Source organism: Anas acuta, chromosome Z, assembly GCF_963932015.1.
Source record: "Anas acuta chromosome Z, bAnaAcu1.1, whole genome shotgun sequence".
NCBI classification, from domain to species: Eukaryota; Metazoa; Chordata; class Aves; order Anseriformes; family Anatidae; genus Anas; species Anas acuta.
Window position 1 is genome coordinate 5351139 of NC_089017.1, and position 19102 is coordinate 5370240.

General features: G+C 59.2%; 1 protein-coding gene across 5 annotated transcripts; it reads left to right on the forward strand.

Moving 5' to 3' along the window:
• The first annotated feature begins 349 nt into the window (after window positions 1-349).
• On the forward strand, window positions 350-14275 carry DNAJB5 (DnaJ heat shock protein family (Hsp40) member B5). 5 transcript variants are annotated; one of them, XM_068667391.1, is made up of 4 exons: window positions 350-408; window positions 6222-6466; window positions 8874-9472; window positions 13872-14275. In XM_068667391.1, exons 2-4 carry the CDS (start codon window positions 6256-6258, stop codon window positions 14103-14105), a joined length of 1044 nt encoding a protein of 347 aa, XP_068523492.1. In that variant the 5' UTR covers window positions 350-408; window positions 6222-6255; the 3' UTR covers window positions 14106-14275. The 5 variants fall into 5 exon arrangements, with proteins under 5 accessions (XP_068523492.1, XP_068523491.1, XP_068523490.1 ...); XM_068667390.1 differs by lacking the exon at window positions 350-408 and adding an exon at window positions 2064-2271; XM_068667389.1 differs by lacking the exon at window positions 350-408 and adding an exon at window positions 2375-3086.
• Window positions 14276-19102: the final 4827 nt, after the last annotated feature.

The window sequence follows — 19102 nt, forward strand, 5'->3', positions numbered from 1 at the left end:
AGGGGATCCCGCCGCGCCCGGCCGCTATAAAAAGCCACCGGGGCTCGGCGCCGGGGGGGGCGGGGCCTCGCCGCGAGCCCTCCACCAATCACAACGCTCCGGCAGGGCGGTGCCGGCTTGAACCACCCAATCAGCGGCAGCAGATGGAAGGAGGGGGCGCCCCGCCCCCTCCCTGGAAAGCAACCAATGAGCGCAGCTCTCCGCTCGGATTGACACTCGCTCTGCCCAATGATAGGGCGCGGCGGGGCGGGAGCTCCGCCCTCCATTCCCGCGCCACGCCCACCTCCCCTCTCCGCCGGGGGCGCGCGGGCGGGACTCCCCTGACGTCACGGGGCGGGAAATGGGGGCGGGAAATGGGGGGGGGGGGGGAGGGGGGGGGGCAGTGCGTGCGCGGCGCCGGCGGGAGCGGTGAGTTGGGGGGGGGGGCGGGGGGCGGGGAGGGGGTGACAGCCCCCGGTGGGGGGCGGGGAAGGCGTTAACGACCCCCCCCCATCACCAACACCACCAACAGCACCAACAACAGCACCACCGCCTCCCAGACCCCCCCCCTTCAGGTGGGGGCGGCGAGGAAAGGGTTAACCCCTGTCCACAATTTGGGGGATTTGGGATTTGGGGGGGGGGTGACAGCCGGCTGGGCAGGAAGGGGTTAAATACAGCAACATCCCCCCCCCCCGGTGTCATCTGGGCAGGAAGGGGTTAAATTCCCCCCCCGTGTCACTTGGTCCCTATTGGGGTCACAGCACCCCATAGGGGGTTTGGGGTGACAGGGTCCCAATGGGGGTCACAGCACCCCATAGGGGTCTGGGGGTCATGGTCCCCGTGTGGGTCACGCCACCCCATAAGGGGTTTGGGGTCATGGTCCCTATAAGGGTCACAGCACCCCATAGGGGTCTGGGGTGACATGGGCCCCGTGAGGGTGACATCTCCCCATGGAGGGTTTGGGGACACAGCCCCCATGAGGGTCACCTCACCCCATAGGGGGTTTGGGGACACAGTCCCCGTGTGAGTGACTGCTCCCTATAAGGGGTTTGGGGGACATGGTCCCTATGAGGGTCACAGCACCCCATAGGGGGTTTGGGGACAAGGTCCCCATATGGGTCACAGCACCCCATAGGGGGGTTTGGGGACACGGTCCCCATACGGGTGACAGCACCCCATAAGGGGTTTGGGGGAGTTGTCCCTACGAGGGTGACATAACCCCGTGGAGGATTTGGGGACACCGTCCCCATGCAGGTCACAGCATCCCATAGAGGATTTCGGGGACGCTGTCCCCACATGGCTCACAGCACCCCAGAGGGGCTGGAGGTGGGGGACCCCACATGAGGAAGGCTTAATGCTGTCCCCATTAATCTGTACACGCACCCCTGTGGGGCTAGGAACTGGGGAGACTGGAGGGGGAGACTGGGGAATCCTATTTCCACATAGGATTTGGTGGGGAGGCAGTGAGGGGGCTCAGCCTCGTCCCTACAAAAAGTTACAGGCACCCCAGTGGGGCTGGAAGTGGGGTCCCTATTTGTGTGGGGGCGTGTAAAGGGGCTTAACCCCATTCCCATGCAGGTGGTGGTGCCCAAGTGGGGCTGGAAATGGGGGACCCTATATGGGGGGGGCAGAAAAGGAGCTTAACCCCATTCCCACACAGGTGGTAGTGCCCCAGTGGGGCTGGAAATGGGGGACCCTATATGGGGGGGGGTCAGAAAAGGGGCTTAACCCCATTCCCACCCAAGTACAAGACACCCCACAGGGGCTGGAAATGGGGGACCCTATATGAGGAGGCAACACGGGGGCTTACCCCATCCCCCCACACCCCAATGGGGCCAAAAGTGGGGGTCCCTACCCCTTTAGGATGGGGGTATCCGGGATCCTAACCCCCCTCCCCACTTATCTGTGGGATCCCTGCGGGGGCTCAGCACCAGGAGAGGGGAGGGGGGGGGGGCGAGGGGGCGAACCCCATCCCCACGCAGGTGCCGCCAGGCAGCCGAGTGGGGAGGGGTTGGGTGCTGTGGGGAATGGGAAGGGAAAGGGGGGGGGGGGGGGGAGGGCAGGCGGTGGGGAAGGGGGAGGCGGGCGGTGCGCGCGTGGGGGCCCGGGGATGGGATGATTCATTGCGTGTACTCATGACATCGCGGGCTGCTTCCCTGCGCCTGCCAGCCGGCACGGGTGGCACTGCCTTGCCCCGACGCGCCGCGCTCCCCTCCAGCACAACTCGGGGTTTCGCCCGCTCCCCGGCAGCACCATGCCGGCCATCCTGCTCTTCTGGAGCCGCGCCGAGAGGTAACGGCACCCCCACACCCGGCACCGTCCCACCCCGCGTCCCTCCGACACCCCGGTGATGTCCTTCGGTGCTCGGACACCCAAGTTTCTCGCTCGGGCTCGGGGACGCTTTCGGGGGGTGAGGTCCCTCGGCGTGCACCCCCGCGGTGCGAGGCGTGAAGGTGACTTTATTCCGGGAGGTTTTGTGCCACCGGGAGCTGCTGGATGCCTCCTGCCCCGGTGTCGGCACCTGGGGGAAACGGGGAGGGGGACACGCACGGGGAGACCCCCGTCGGGGTGATGCAGAGCGGTCCCCGTTACTTTTTTCCGCCTCGTGGTGCATCGGTGCTGCCCTACTTTTCTCCTTCCCCGCGTGGCCCCGCCGTGACCGGCGATTCATTGCTGGGGACACCGGGCTGCTCGTCACCACCGCTTCTGTGGGGTTGGGGGGCAGCTGTGCCGGGGGTGTTCAGGTATTTGGGGAGCGGGGAGGGTGCCCGAGCTGGCGGCAGACAGACCGAAATCCTTTAATTCGGGAGCGCGCCGCACCGCTCCGCGCGCCCACCCGGCACCTCTCCGCTCAGGGAAGCGGTGAGAAAACCCCCGAGAGGGAAATCGCTGCCTGCCAAGCGACCTCGTGGAGGGGCTCCTGCTGCAGCAAAGCCCCCAAAAGGCGGCTGGCTGGCACCCCTGTCCCCAGTTCCCCTCATTTTGGGGCTGAGGTCGGAGCCGCTTTCCCCATCCCCGCCGGGCTGCGGAGCCGGCGCGATGTTTAAAATCAAGGCAGAGCCTTGGAAGGTGACCGGCTGGACTCTGAATGTCTTTGTAAAGTTTCGGTAAGTGGCCCCGTCCCCGTGTCCCATGTCCCGTGTGCTGGTGGCCGGGGGGACCACGAGCACCCCGCGGTGCCCGGCTCCTCGCCGTGCCGTGCCGTGCCGCCGGGCGCGGGGGGCTCGCTCCCCCACGGCGGAGCAGAGGGATTATGTCAAGGGATTGCTATTCAGCCGGCTCGCCGATCCAGAGGTTGCATGGTCTGATGTCATGTGCAGGGCTGGAACAAAGGTTTCTTTTCTTTTTTTTTTTTTTAAAAATTTAAAATTATTTAATTATTATTTCTTAAGGGGAGAACCGTGCGCTCGGCAGCGCAGCCGCCAGACGCCGGTGCCCGCGTTTTGTTTTCCCAGTGCAGCCCCCCTTTTTCCCTAAGCTGTTTCGGGGGAAGAAATGCAGGTGCCTTACCCACCTCGAAGCCCCCCCGCACCCCCCCCCCCTGCTCAGCAGCTCCTCTCCCCCGCTCCCGAGAGGGTTAAATGGGAAGGCAGAGCCGGATGATTGAGCGGCTGGAGGGGGAGAAGAGAGAGAGGAGCCGTGGAGAGGCGCAGCTGATCGCGGGGAGGTGGGAGGGAGGCTGCGCGGGGACAGAGTCGTGTTTTACCACCGCACATGTGAGCGTCGCCTCCGGAGCGTGGCTTCACCCCAGGGGTCACCCGAACGTGGGGCGTGGGGACGGCGGCGCCAGGTGACGGGGCTGGGAGAGACGTGGGACCGTCGGATTTCGGGGCGGCGACGGGACGGGGACGCGGCGCGAGCATCCCCCGCAGGCATCCCCCGCACCCCCCTCCCACAAAGACCTCTTGAGGGTAAAGACCTCTTGGGTGGGTGTGGGGGGTGGGTGTGGGGGTGACGATTTGGGGACTTTTATAGCAATTGCAGCAGGGGTTTTTTTTGGGGGGGGGGGGTCTGGTGGGAACCATTTTGGGGTGAAATCCGTGGTTTGCCACCTCCGTGCTTTGGTTTGCGTGATCGGGGTGCGACGAGGGGTTGAATTCAGCGCTGCCTTGTTTGACCTTGCTGGAGGAGGCTTTTTTTTTTTTGGTTTTGGGATCGTGCAAAAAAAGGGTCTGCTGTCCATCGGGAGGCCAGGTCCTGTGCTGTCCGTGCCGCGGTGCCCAGCAGGTTGCCACCTGTCAGCACTCACAGCGCCGCTGACCTTGGCTCCCTCGCCTCGCCTTCCCGTGGGAGGCTGTGGTTCGTGGCTTATTTTTACAGAAAAAAAAAAAAAAAAAAAGACATTTCGGGCCACCTCCGAAATGCCGGCTGGGGGACCTGCTGCATCCCCCCCCCCTCCCCCTGTCACGGGGAGCAGACGCAGACGGTGGTGGGCATCTCGTAATGGCTGTGTGGGCTCTGCGGAGACGGCTGCTCTCTGCACAGAAGCTGGAGGGCTCCTGCTGGAGGCTGTGCTGGTAGGGAAACGTGCTGGCATTTAGAAGCCGGGAGCTGGAGATGCTGTAGAGATGCTCTTTACGCCCCCAGAGGCCTTCCTGTGCCTCTAACAATAGCGCCGCAGCAGCGCTGCCTCTCGCTTCTGCCCCTGACACCCGTGGGGGAGACGGTTTGGGCAGCGCCTGGTGTCTGGCCCCTTCCTCCAGATCTCCAAGGGAATGGCTCAGGGGGTGGGGAATAAAGGGCAAAGCCGGTGGCTGGGGGCGAGGGGTCCCTCCAAGACCTCCAGCAGGAGCATCTGGTTATGGATAGAGCACGGAGAGGGGGAGCACCGGGTATGCGAAGGGCAGGGTGTGATGCAGAAACACATCTGCTGGAGGGGCTCAAAGGGGGCTGGAGCTGCCCAGGTCGGTCTGTCCAGGGCAATTCAGGGTTTTATGGGGCAAGGATGGGTCTGGGCCAAGCCCAGGAGAAAAAAAATAATAATAATAAAAAAAAAACAGGGACGGGGCTGGAGAGGGGAGTAGGACATGGGCACAAAGATTGTGCTGAAGGTCGGAGGGTCAGCTGGGGGCAAGGTCTGGAGAGGAGCACGGCAAGGAGCAAGCAGCAAGCTGTGCTCGGCCAGGTGGGGCAGAGCAGGTCGGGCTTGGCAGGGACAGGAGCTGAGAGTGAGAAAACCCAAGGGTGAGCATCAACGGGAAACGTGCTCTGAGGAGCGTGAGCCTCGCTCGTCTCTTGCCCCAAGCAGTTGGTCTCGTGCCTCCTCGAGCTGCTCTCCGAATTTCCATGACTCCTCGCTGGGTTTGCTGCTCCAGCAGCATGCCTGTGGAGTGAATTAATTGCCCACCCTTCCCCTTTGGGTTTCGGCCACCGGGTTTTCGATGCCTTAGTATAGGCATGGCTCTGTCCTCAGCCTCCCACATGATGGAGAAAGTGAATGCGGGGAGCCGCTTGCCTGTGCTGACCTCACCGCGTCGTGTCAGGCTGCGATGACATTTTACCACCTCTTTAATATTTCTGGCTCACTGCAACATTTAGCTGAAGACTCAAAGGGAGTGCAAGTCAGGCTAGAAAGTGTTTAAAAAAAAAAAAAAAAGAGAGAGAAAGAAAGAAAAACCTCCCACCACCGCAAGATGTTTCTGTCTAACGGCTTCATTCTCTCTCCGCTAAATACAAATTACAGCTCTGACATGCTGGAAGCACTTATCTCCAGCTGAATGCCAATTGCTTTCAGGAACAAAATGTTTGAAGTTCCTTTGAGGTGAGCGCGGCGGCGCAGTCCCTGCTGGCTCCCCGTCTGCGCCGCTGCCCACCCCCCCCCCCCAGCCCCTCCGGCCGCTCCTCTCCTTGCCCTGGGCTGGCGAAGCCCCAGGAGGCTGGGGAGAGGAGGGGCACGGGGACAGCCGAATTTAGACCGTCACGCCTCCGAGGTCGGCCTTGCCCCTATAATAACCCAGCGCAACGCCTCGGTGCTCCCCGGCCAGGATGCCTCTCCGCACCCCGGAGCTCGGCAAGGCAAAGGCAGGGGACATGCGGGTCCTGCCGCGCTAGCGCGTCCCCGTGCCACTGCTCCGTGTCCTCGCGCTCGTTTTTGGGGAAAAAAAGTGGACTTGAGGCGGCTGTGGTGCTGCTGGCCGGTGCGATGCGGGGAGAGGCGGCTGGGCGATAAGTGTGTGCCGCTCCCGTCTCCGTCTGCCCGAGCGCCGCGCTCGCCTTGCAGCCAGCTGTCTCTCTGCTTTCAGGAATAAGTACTCGGCACCAGGCAGCGTCGCCGTCATGGGGAAGGACTACTACAAGATCTTGGGCATCCAGTCCGGAGCCAACGAGGACGAGATCAAGAAAGCCTACCGGAAAATGGCCCTGAAGTATCACCCCGATAAGAATAAAGACCCCAACGCCGAGGAGAAGTTCAAGGAGATCGCGGAGGCTTACGATGTCCTGAGCGACCCCAAGAAGCGAGCCGTGTACGACCAGTATGGGGAGGAAGGTAAGGGGACCTGTGCTCCTGCTCCACCGCAGGGCTGGCCGGGGCGTGGAGGCATCCTGGTGGCTGTCTGTGTGGGTCCAAGGAGGTTGATGTGGGGCTCGGGGGTGTTTTTGCACCCCCAGGGCGCACGCCTGCCTCCGAATCGAGGTTACCGGGAGCAGAAGCGGGGAGAGCAAACACTCCACCGCCTCGCTGCCAGAAATAATGTCCCGACCCATTTCTGTGCTGCTTTTGCTTCTCTTCCCAGCTGGGGAGATGGCACTTGAGAGCTCCGCAGAGCTGATGGGACTGAAAAGGAGCTCGCCAACCGGGCCGTGCCCGCGCGCTGCGGTCATCCTTTATCAGCCCAGCACTCGGCCTAAATTTCCCAGCCCAGTAATGTCCCTTTTTCCTGGATGTCCCCCCCGCTGGATCCCCGTCAGCGTGCTGGGTTGGAAGCGCTAGTCCCACTTTTCTCCCCGGTACAGGCTGACCTAGATGAATCAAAGCTTTTCCCAATTTAAGTAATAGGTTTTTGTTTTGAAACTAAGTGGCTGCTGTTGTCCGCCGGTTGGCATGGAGGAGGAGAGCAGCTCCGCCACACACAGCCTTATTAGTCGAATATGGAAGACTGCAACCCCATTTGCTGAGGGTGAGGAGAGCACTGAATAGCATCTGCATTAATCAGCCAGGGACTTGGGTGCTTAAAAGAGCAGCAGGTCTGCCATGGGCAGGCTGCTCGGAGGAAGATGCAGCCCCTCCTGTGCGCCCAGCAAGCGGGTCCGTCCTTTTTGGGGACACTATCAGGAGCACACAGTGGTTGGAGATCCCTTTATCAGCTCCATCCTGCTCCTGGAAGGCACGGGGAGGGCTCTCTGCTATTCAGAGGTGAACAGGTCTCAGGGGGTACAGGGTCTTGCCCCTGCCTGGTGAAATTACACTCGCTCCTGAAAGATGCTGGGGAACAAGGAATATCAGAAACTTACAGGAAAAAAACACGAAGGAGCTCTTGGAAGACGTGGCCAGGGGTGCCAAGTGCTGTCAGCAGCCAGGCTGCTGGGTGTGAAAGCTCAGACAGACCTGGGGGAACTCCCTCGTGGTTTATCTGAGCAAAACTACCCAGCTTGGGCAAAGCTTTGGGAAATCAGTGCCTGGCAGCACACGCTCTGCTCTGCCTGTAGGAGTTGCTTAACCCGTTATTTCTGTCCCGGCCACGAGGGACGCACCGAGCCGCGGTGATTTGCTGCCGTTTAAAATTAGAAGCGGCTATCTCGAGCGAGAAAACCAGCATTTCCTTGGAGGCACTGCCGAAACCGGACCCTGCCTCTGCGCTGGCCTCTGGGCTGGCGTCATGGGATTAAGGCAACTGCGTAAAGGTGAAACCTGCTGGCTGCAGCCCGCTGGGTTCGGGGGCTCTCCAGGGATGACGGCGGCTAAAATAAGAGCGAGTTAAAGCAGGAAGGAAAAAATAACTGCAGAGGAGCAGCCCCCTTCCTTGCAGCGGGACGGGGAGGCTGGGCTTGAAGCGGGCCTGGTCCTGGGGCCACAGACAGGGCCAGAGTTTGGGTTGAATTACCCCAAAGAGGAAAAACAGCAGGTTCAATCCTTCTTGAGGGGCATGGGGTTGTCTGGAGAAATGGAAGCGCTTGCTCCATGGGGCTCAAGCACCACTTTGGTGCTTTTGGTAAGCTGTGCTGGTTGCCTCAGCCTCGGTGCTCTCCCCTCCCACTCCACGATTTTGGGAGTCTTGGGGCTTTTGGCTCCCAAGCAAGGGCAGGGCCTGGATTTCTTTGTGACTTGCGGCCACTCTCGAGTTATCCTGGAGCTCCCCAGTAGGTAGATTTTTCCCTTCTGGCCCATAATCATGCACCTGGCCTCTTCCTTTTGTGACCCATCCTTTTGCGCAGAGCGTGCCCCATCCCTGGTGCCAGGGGAAGCCGCATTTGTCTGCTCAGTTTGACCCCCCCTGTATCTCCAGGGCAGTTCTGCCTGGGAATGGCTGCTGGAAGGTGCAAGCCTCAAACTTCTCTGTCGGTTTGTGAATTGGGCTGCTAGAGCCACAGCAGGAGGATTCCTCGGGTCAACCCCTTTGGCCAAACGCGCAGCGAGCTGCTTCCCCGTGTGCTGGGGGGTGGCTGGGAGGTCTGCTGACCTCCCTGTGCTCTGCCAGCAAAATTCCTGACGGCTGCACGGTTGCTCACTGAGTCGAAAGCATTTTCTAACGTGCTGGACACGATGCTCCTGGGCTGTGGCTGTCAGCGCAGCTCACCTTGGGTGACAGGTAACTCACCCAAAACGCGTTTTGTGCAGCACAACTGGGTGCCGTGGAGCCAACGTGTTGACTTGTGGCTGCACACACAGCTTGGAGAGCCAGCGGCTTTCTTCTGGCAGGGAGTGCTAACGCCTCATCTTCCCCCTTCTCTTCCAGGTCTCAAGACTGGAGGTGGCTCTTCAGGTGGCTCAGGGAACACTTTCCACTACACCTTCCACGGAGACCCCCACGCCACCTTCGCGTCTTTCTTCGGAGGCTCCAACCCCTTCGATATCTTCTTCGCTAGCAGCCGCTCCCGGGTGTTCAATGGCTTTGACCAGGAAGACATGGATATCGATGACGATGATGATCCTTTCAGTGCCTTCGGCCGCTTTGGCTTCAACGGCATTAACGGGGTGCACCGGCGGCACCAGGAGTCCCTGCACACGCGGAGGAAGGTCCAAGACCCACCCGTCATCCACGAGCTGAAGGTGTCCCTGGAAGAGATCTACCACGGCTCCACCAAGAGGATGAAGATCACCCGCAGAAGGCTCAACGCCGATGGCCGGACCATGCGGACTGAGGATAAGATCCTGAACATTGTCATCAAACGGGGCTGGAAGGAGGGAACCAAAATCACGTTCCCCAAAGAAGGGGACGCCACGCCGGACAACATCCCTGCTGACATCGTCTTCATCCTCAAGGACAAGCCTCACTCGCACTTCAAGAGGGACGGGACGAACGTGGTCTACACCGCAAACATCAGTCTTAAAGAGGTGGGTGCCAGTGGGAATGCCCTGGGTGAGAGGTGGCACGGGGTTGTGGCCAGGACAGGACCCGGTCCTCGTCCTGTGCCGAAGAGGAAGGACCAGGTAGGGTGTGAGAGACACGAGCAAAGTCCTCTGCAGAGAGGAGACCAGCTCGTGCTCAAGTTTTGGAGCTCAGCCTCCATGCTGCAGGTAGGACATGGGTATTGCAGTCCTGACTGAGCGTGCCGGGCTGCCTGAGCGAATACAGGTGGTATTTACCCATTTTCTCCCTTCCCCATATGTCTTGCCCTTCTATTTTAGCGAAGGGTATTCACGTGTGGAGGAAAACCCGGGTGCTTTGTAGGAGCAAGGGAAACCCCAAGTTTGCTGACACCGGTCTGGTCCCTGCTTGTTCATGTTTCTGTCCTGCACGGTGCCAGGCACCACCCCACATGAGAGCAGGGTCACACAGAGAAAAGCAACACCTTGACCTTGCTGAGCGCTGCTTTAGCCCCCGAACAGCTGCTTTCTTTGCTTCTGGCTCCCCTGGACAAAGGGCGAAATCTCAAAAAAAAAAAAGCTGGGAGCAAAATCCAGCGCATCCAGGCTGTCAGTCCTGGAGGTCACGGTGAGACACCAGAGCAGCAAACCATGTGAAGGTGGGAGAGGAAGGGGAGCTTACCCCAGAACAAGATGTGCCGTTTGCTGCTGCTGCCTAACTACCTTTTAATAAATCCCAGCTGGCAGCTGCATTTAACATTGACGTTTTTGGCAGCTGCCATTTGCTGTTCCTTTCAGACTGTAGACGCTGTCTGTCTTCTTAATGAGCTGATTTTTTTTTTTTTCTTTTTTTTGAAGACAGATTTATGTTCTCAAGTACATTTAATAGAAATAAGCTCAATGGGCCAGACCTGAGGTAGGGAAACGTGAGCTCCTGAGTGTGCCAGCAAGTCAGAAGAGCTTTGCAACAGCTCCGCATCCCTGCTGGGGCTGTGACCAGCTACAGTGGGGGCAAGGGCAACCCTGTGGGGCAAGCAGAGCTGGGCGCTCCCAAAACAAAATCATCTCAAATTAACCTGTGGGCTTGGGAGCTGAATTTCCTTTTGTGTTGCAGAGGGGATTGGAGTATGGAGGTTTATTCCTGCTGGCCCCTCCAGAAATACTTGGGAGAGACTGCATTATTTATGGAGTCCTGCATGCCATATCTCAGATGTTTCCTTCTGTGCATTCCCCTATCTGTTAAAATTACCCCCCAGGACGGCTGTCCTGATGTCTGGCCCACGTTGGGTCCAGGTTGATGCTGCCCCATGAGCAGCAAGCAGAGCAGCGCGCCCGGCCCCGTGCAGCGGTGCTGTGCCAGGGGAGGTGCTGGCTGCCTCCTGCCCCTGTGATCTCCATCCAGCTGCCCGTAAACAGGGCATTTGCTTCACGTCACGGCAGTCACGAAGAGAGACCGGTGGAAACTGCTGGTCCAGGCAAATTCCTCTGCTCTTTGAGCCGGGCTGCCTGCTCTCTGTGCTCCCTCGCCGCAGACCGAACGTGCTGGGGATGCTCGGAGAGATGCTGGCCCGGCTGCCAGCCCCAGCCTCCCGCTTGCCAGGGCAGCTTTGCTGCTTTTATCTGACATGAGAAGAAGTAGCTGAAGTGCTCTGAAGCAGGAGCAGATGCCAGGAGCTCCCCGACACCATATGCCACCATCCCTGTGCGTGGCGGAGTGAATCACAGCACAACCTCTTCATCACCTAAGCCTACAGCCGTAGCCTCGAGTGCTTTCCTTGCACTGTTCATCCTTGAGAGTCTGCCTCTTTTAGCTTGAGCCTTGGTCTCCTTAGCTGCACAGCGGGGTGCCAGCAGGCCCTTGGAGCTGTGATCCCACTCGTGGTCATGCTGGAGACCCCTGGCCAGCATCTTACAGCCAAGGGGAGCAAGGCTCCCAGCCATGGCCCTGCATTTGGGGCACTGGAGTAGGATGGGGTGCCAGGAGGGCTTGGAAACTCCAGCATCTGCTTCCTTATGGCCCCGTCTTGAACCTGAACCTGCTCTTCCATCGGAACCAGTAGCACCCAGCACCCACAAACCTGTACCCATATTGTCTCTGGTGGTGATGGGCGATGCCACCTTGGTGGCCGGGCTGCCACTTCCCATCCCCACATCCCAGCACCTCTGGTGCTCGCGTCCCCGTCCCGCATCCCTCATCTGGGACGGCTTCTGCCGCCACAGGAGGTGCGAGAGGGCTTCCCCAAGAGACTCGTGGGCTGCAGGGACGTGTCCGTGCCTAAAATTACAGGCGCGCACCGCAGTGGGAGGCCGAGGGAGGGCGGAGTGACACTGCTACGGCAGCTGCGCTCCTGGAAGGCAGATCTCAGGCAGCACCCGCGGGTTTCACCGCGATGGAAGCGGCGCCTCGCCTCGTGGCATCCTTCACCTGGCGTCACCTTCCTCGAAGCACCCAGGCGGCAGCATCTGACGGCCCCCCCGCTGCTGCCCGCAGAGCGGGACCCGCCGCTGACCCAGATAAAGCTCGGTGCTTGCGGCTCAGCCATCAAACCCACGCTGGTTTCCTACCAAAAAAAAAAACGAACCTCTCTGCAGGATGCAGGGCAGCTCCGGGGCTGCGCTCGCCGCGCGTCGCCCTGCTACAGGCACTCGCTCGCGGGTACTGGTGTTGCTTCAGCTTCCAGCTTCTCAAATGCCAACCAAGCTGGGCGAGAAGGATTGAAAACAGGAACAGACGGCGAAGGAGAGATCGCCTCTAATTCCTGCGTCTTGGCTCCGGGAAGGAGACACTGAGATCCTGTCTGTGCGCTCACCGCCTGCCTCTGCTCGCGTCCCTCGGCTTCTGCGGGGCAAGCACGGCGCTGAGGAGCAGCGCCCACGCCGCGAGCCTGGCAGGGGCTCTCTGCTTGGTGTTCCTGTCCCTTGGGCTGGGTGTAAGCATCCCAGCCATGCTTCTGCTGCCCTACTTTGGTCTCAGAAGCTCGTTCTGGAAGCTGAAGTATTCGCCTGGCTTCCCTCTGGCCACGTTGTGGCCATGCACCCCCTGCTCGCAAAGAGCCGGCTTTGAACCTCCTCCTACAGCCCGAAAAATCCCGTCTGGGAGGAGACCCAGCACAGATGGGTTGTGCAAGGAGGCAGCAGGCTCCATCTTTCCTCTTAGCTCACCTGAGCCCTAGAGCCAAGCCCAGCAGGGGTGGCTCTGTGCTGGCTTTGGTGCAAAGCCCTGGCACCGCAGCAGAAGCAGCAGCCTTCAGCCTCAAGCCAGGGGTCAGCGGGGAAGAAGGGCTGCGACTGCTGCTGCTCCCTTTTTCTTTGTCCCTGTTGCTTTTCCTGGGAAGGAGGCTGCAGAACATCCTCCCCTACTCCCCTTGCAGGGTGTCTTTTGGGGACAGGAGGGCACCGGGACCCCCGTGCCCCATCCCGAGGGGACGAGTGCTTTGCATGCAGGACAGGACCAACCCCATCAAATCCTCCCCTTCCAGAAGTATCGCTCCGCAGTCCTCCGTCAGCAGCAGCCTCTCTCCTTGCTGAAAGCCCGGAGACGCTGCTGCCCACGTGTACGGCAGAGCTGTCTGAGTTATTTAAGGACACCAGGATTTTCTTGCTGCATTCCCGCGTCACGTGGCTCGCTAACGCAGGGCGGCTTGCGGCTGCTGCCGGCTTCTGCAGGAAGGCAGCACCCAGCCCCGGGATGGGGATGGGAATAGGGATGGGGATGGGGATGAAGAGGGCAGCCTGGAAAATCAGCTCCTGGCTTTGCAGTGAGGGGACGTGGCTGCTTTGCAAGGGGGGGGGGAACGTGGCCACATGGAGGTCCCTGCAGCAGGGATGCAGGGCACGCCGGAGCCACTCTCCCCAAGCCTGCAGTTTCGGGGAACCGTCTCGTTCTTGCTTCTTCCTTCTTGGGCCACCAAGGTATAAAAATAGCTGCAGGGCAGTGGCGCAGTGCAGTAACCCAACCCTTTGCCTGAGCAGGGGCTGGTGGCAGGGAGCAGCCCTGCAGGGCCCCCAGCTTCCAGGAAAGCGCGGTGCCGTGCCCCGTGCCGGCGTAACCTTCGGGAGGCTTTGGCTGGGGTGGGGGGCACAGGCTGTGCTATAGATAACCCCCGGGCTCCGAAGGGTGACAGCTGATGAACCGCAGAGGCATCCGATGAGCTCAGCTGGGCTTTCGGCTTCCCCCCCCCCCCCACCCTGCTGGGCTCCCAGATTGGGTAGCGAAAGGGCTAAATTTGGGCTGCCCTGTTGCTGCGAGCCGCGGGGCGCTCGCTGGGAGGAGCAGGGGATGGGGAGCGGGGATCCTGCCGCCCGTGGGGCTTCTGTCCCACAGTGCTGGGGACGGGGAGCGGGGCTGGGGTCTCTTTGGGTGCACCCCTGGGTGCCATGGGGCTGGCAGCCCGGCTGACGGCGTCTCCCCCCCTTTTCCCCACAGGCCCTGTGCGGCTGCACCGTGAACATTCCCACCATCGACGGGAGGGTGATCCCGCTGCCCTGCAACGACATCATCAAGCCGGGCACAGTGAAGAGACTGCGCGGGGAAGGGCTGCCCTTCCCCAAGGCCCCCAACCAGCGAGGAGACTTGATCGTGGAGTTCAAAATCCGCTTCCCAGACAGAATAGCTCCCCAGACGAGACAGATCCTCAAGCAGCACCTCCCGTGCTCCTAGAGCCCCGGGGACTCTTCTCCAAGCAGCAATACTCCAAACGCACGTGCCACAGCATCCGGCCCACACGGAGCAGAGGTGCCAGAGCACTTTCAAATGCAAAAAACCCACTTTCCTTCCCCAGAAGTCCCCATCCATCCCTCCCACCCCTTCCCCTCTCAGCCCGTTTTCTACTCCAGCAGCGGGGGAATGGTGAGCGCAGGCTCCTGCCCTCGCAGCTCTCCTCGCTGCCAGCCTTTTGTTTTGTTTTTCTTTTCTTTTTCTAGAGGTCCAGCTTTGCTGCCTTGCACAAGCGAGCGGCACGGGCTGTTTGCCCGGGGAGGTGCATCACTTTGTGTTTTTTTGTGTCACCTGCTTTTCCAGCCAACCCTCTTGACTAGAGGATGGGCTCATAGGGGTTAAGCGCAGTGTAAATAGGACTTCACAGGATCTCACATCCACCCCCCCGTGTTAGTTTTCTCCTTCCCTCTTTGATACTTGCTGCTGTTCGGGGTCCCGGCCATACCGAGGTGCCAAGGAAACTCCTGAGCGCGTACGGCCAAGGGACCGCTCCTGCGCGCGGTGGCCACTGTAGCCGGACCGTTTCTAACCGGGGACCACGGTACCTCGTGCTACTGCGGTCCACTCTCCTGTGCCAAGACCACCACCGAGCATCACCTGTGCCAATCGACGGAGCTCAAAGCACTTGGGGATGGTCCCTTCCAGCCTCCTGCCCCCGCTGTCCCACGCACCTGCTGCTGGCCGGGGGGACAGGGGAGCCCAGGGTGGGAGCTTTCTTGTTCAGATGTGTTGAGTTTTGCATTGCTGCTTTTTTTTTATACATATATTTAGCTTGTTAGGTAAACTCCGTAAGGGTTTGCTCTGCCCGTTTTGGGTTTCCTGGAGTGGTTCACCCCGACTTTTGGGGGCGCAGCTCAGCCATACCAACATCATGCCTGTGAGAACGTAGTATGTGTGTAGCACAAGTCTGGGTGCAAAAGCAGAGCCAAGCGTCAGCAGAGCTGTGGTTTTGACAAGCGTTTGAGTTCAACCTTAGGGATTTTATTAGGAAGAGAAAGGCACGTGTATATATTTTTCTACAGGGACGTTTAATTCAGGAGGTAATTCTGGGTGTTATGGTGGAGCTGGAAGGAGCATGAGGCAATCTGCTTGGTGGTTTTGTTTTTAAATGCTGTATTTTTTTAAAAAACTTTGGATTTCCATCAGGAGAATTTTTATATTTCTTACCTTTCTCGGTCAACTCTGCCTCTTTACAGTTTTTCCCAGGAGGGGTCCTGCAGAACAGGCGGCACAGCCGACCTGGCTCTGTGTGGCTCCCCCACCACCTCAGCTCCACATCTCCAGCCCGACCAGCACCGAGAAAGCCAAAACACCCTCCTCCCCCCCAAGGCACCCTTTTTATAAAGAGAAATCAATGACTTGAAATAGGGATCCTGGGGGGTTCAGCTCATGGCACAGCATCCTCTGAGCTGGGATGGGGTGTACAGCTGTACAGTGCATCATATACGGCGGGAGGACGGCCTGTGCCATGGCCAGGGCACGGGGAGAGGAGACCTCTTAAATTAAATTAAAGCACCACTTAATTTTGTGACCAGTTTGAATTCAGGTTAGGGCACGACGCCTTTTCCCTCCGCCGTTCCCTGTGGAGTTCGATGTACGGAAACCTGGTGGACACTGATGGAGTGAGAAGACAGGTCAGCACGCAGATGCAAGCTGCTTTGTTTTTCTCAGTTTCAATGAGACCTGAATGTTTTATAGTGGTTCTTTTTTTTTTTTTTTTTTTTTTTTTGTAATTTTTTTTTTGTAATGTCAGTATTGAGAGAAAAATAAAGTATTTTAAAAAATATTAACTCCTTGGTGTGTGTTGTGATAGGAGACACAGGGGCTGCGGTTGCCCTGGTGCCGGCGGTGGGGCTGGGGAAGGGGCTCAGACCCCCGTCCCCATTAGTACTGGGGGGGGACCCCATTTTAGGGCTCTGCATCCCTTCAGGGCTCCCAAAACACAACTAACATGGGCAGGGGAGTGCAATTTCAGCCAAGATGCCATGAGAATGGAGGCCAGGGTGGGCGAGGAGGGGCTGCGGGCAGTGGGGTGCCATGGCAATGAAGGGGGCTTCTTGCTGGTGGGGGCTGCCTGGGGACACAGCTCTTCTCAGAGATCCCTGTAGGCCTCCAGCCCACAAGATGGTGGGCAGAAACCCCCCAGGAGGGGCTGACGATGCTGACAGGACTGCCATAGGGCTGTGGTGCCCACAGGGCAGCTGTGGTGCCCGCAAGGCCGCTGTGGGGCTGTGGGGACCCGGGCCCCACAAGAAGCACGGCCGGGGCCTGCCCTCTGGTGGCAGGAGAGAGCGGTTGAGAGGGGAAATGTCGCCTCATTTCCAACCTAAATGTCCCCTCATTTCCAGCCTGAACCTCCCCTGGTGCAACTCGAGGCCCTTCCCTCTCGTCCTACACTTTGGTGCCAGGCCCTAGGCCCCAGGGCCTGGCCCCCCATGCTGCACACACTGAGGCCCTGAGGGGGTTGTGCGGGCTCTGGCGGGGTTGAGCTGTAGGATTGGGGCACCACAGACGTGGTTCTAGGGCTACAGGGGCAGGACAAGGAGCTGCCACCCATGGTGGCAATAAAGGGGGCCAAGAAAACTACCCACAGCCCCCATACACTGCTCCAGGGCAGAGGCAGATGCTCCGGGGGCTCCCCCGAGGGCTGTCCCCAGCAGGAGCCACATCCCAGAGGAGACAGAGAAGAGGAGGGGTTCCAACCCTCCTGCTGCATTTAATTGTGCTAATTAAATTGTAATTAGGAGAGGAGGCAGGGAAACCTTATGCTTGGAGGAGCTGGGACGCATGCACCGCCACCCCTCTGCCTCCTGCCCCATCCTGCACAGCCCACAGGCATGCGGGGCTGGATCTGCCACCAGCAGGGACAAAGCCCAGGGGCTGGGGGTGATGTTCCCAAACCCACCCCCCTGACAGAGCTTGACAAGGCTTTTTTTTGAGTCCTGCAGGGCTCCTGCTGAGGAACAGCCCTTTTCCCCCTCCCCAGCTGGCTGATGGCAAGCACATCGCAGAGCAGCAGCGCAGCCCCGTGAGCTGGCAGCATCGTCCACCTTGGTGCAAGGTGGTGCGAGGACAGGAGAGGCACGGTGCCAGCAGTCGGTTCTGAACTAGGACAGACCACCTGAGCAGAGGCTGCCCAGCCTCCCCGGGGGCTCCCACAGCCTCCTAGCACAGCCTGCAGCAGGTGGTTGTGCTATTTAGGCAGTGCTCTCGATTTCAGTGTTTCTCCCCACAAGCCCCCTTCCTCCTGGATAGCCCTATCCTTCAGCCATGGTGAGACTTCCCTCACCCCTTTTTATCCTCCCTTTAAGCCTTGGTAGGCTGATGGAGCTCGTCTACATCTGAGAGGCTTTAGGGCCAAATATGCCCGAAATTGCTTGGGCACTCTACAGCTCCTGCTGTGGAAGAAGTCACCCCAAAAGCCCCAGGGGACCTTTTATCCCAATTTCATCCACAGTTCAGCATCTTTGCAGAAATCCTCAGTTGCTGCAGCTCTCTAGAAGCCAACAGCACGCATCCACGCTCTGTGCCAAGACCCGTTGCCCTCTGGTTTGGGGCCGGGCCACATGCAGCCAGCAGCATCATTGCTCCTGTGTTTAAACACATCTTCCCTTGCCCAGCGCCAAATCCAGCCCCAAACTGGGTGATCCAGACATGAGGAAGGGAGCCCCACCTACCTGCTGGTGGCTGAAGCTGTTCAAGTCAGGCAGGGAAAGGAGGATCAAATTCAGCCAGCTGCATTTGCTCTGACTGCTCAGGGCACGAGGAGCACTCAGCTCCCAGCTTTGGGGGTCAAAGGCGAGCATCAAGGCACTAAACTGAAGCTCTGTTTGCCACACTCAGCTGGTCCTTGGGAATATGCAGGCACCCAGAGCCTCCCCTTTTCCCCATTTTAAAGCCAGAGCCCACAAAAAAAAAAAGTGGAAGTGGAAAGTAACCATGCTGAACAGGAGGCTCCCTGTCTTTTCATGGAGTTCAGGGGTGAGCCCAAACGCCACGCAGCACAGGTCTAGGCTCATGGGTACAGGCTCACAGCTGCTCTTCTTGCTGCAGCACTGCCCTGCGGCTGGCCACACACCTTCTAAGAGCAGCTCTGCTCTCTGGGCCATTTACCTGCTTCAGCAGGTGCAGCCCTGGCTCCAGCTACAGGTGAATGAGCACACACACCAGGACAGGGCAGGTGTCAGCTGCCAGACCCAGGACTTCTCTCATATTGAATGCTAAGTACAGCAGTAGCATGTCTTTCAGTTCAGAGAAGGGAAAATAAATCAAGCAGCAGGCCAGAAAGCTAGAAGAAATTGAAGAAAAAGCACAAGAATACGATCAAAACTTGACTACTGAGTCAAAGGCACAATAAAGGCCAAGCTGACAGCAAAGAACCAAAGCTTTCATCAGAAGCCCACAGGGACACACAAATCGTTTCTGCAGAAGGGGGAAATCTCTCTGCAGAGCCTGACGAACACTGCTGTTACAGCATCAAAGGAAGCTTCTGTTCCCAAACCACACTCAGGTCACGCTGCACCAGACTCCAGAGACAGCCCAAGAACTCTCTCGTGCCTGCCTTCAGGCAGGGTGGATGAAGGGGATTTCTGGAGGAGCCCTGTGCTGCACTGGAGTGAAAGCAGCAGGAAACTCAACAGCTCGCGGCCAGCATCAGCAAAGCAACACCAGATACCTGCCACTGGCAGCAGGGCTCTCTTACTCGGTGCTTACTGCCAAGTTATGGCACAGGAGAGAGATTGTCTGACCATTTTTTTCTGTTAACGTGAGCTAAGAGATGTATGAACAGAGAACAACCTCACACTCTCCAGGGAAATGCACAAAACAGACAAGAGGGGCAGGTGAGGAGTGCTCAGACAGCAAGTGAGATACAGGGTTTGCAGAGGCAGCGCTGCTGATGCTGCAGCAGTACCACAAAAAGGAATTGCCGGGGGCCTGGC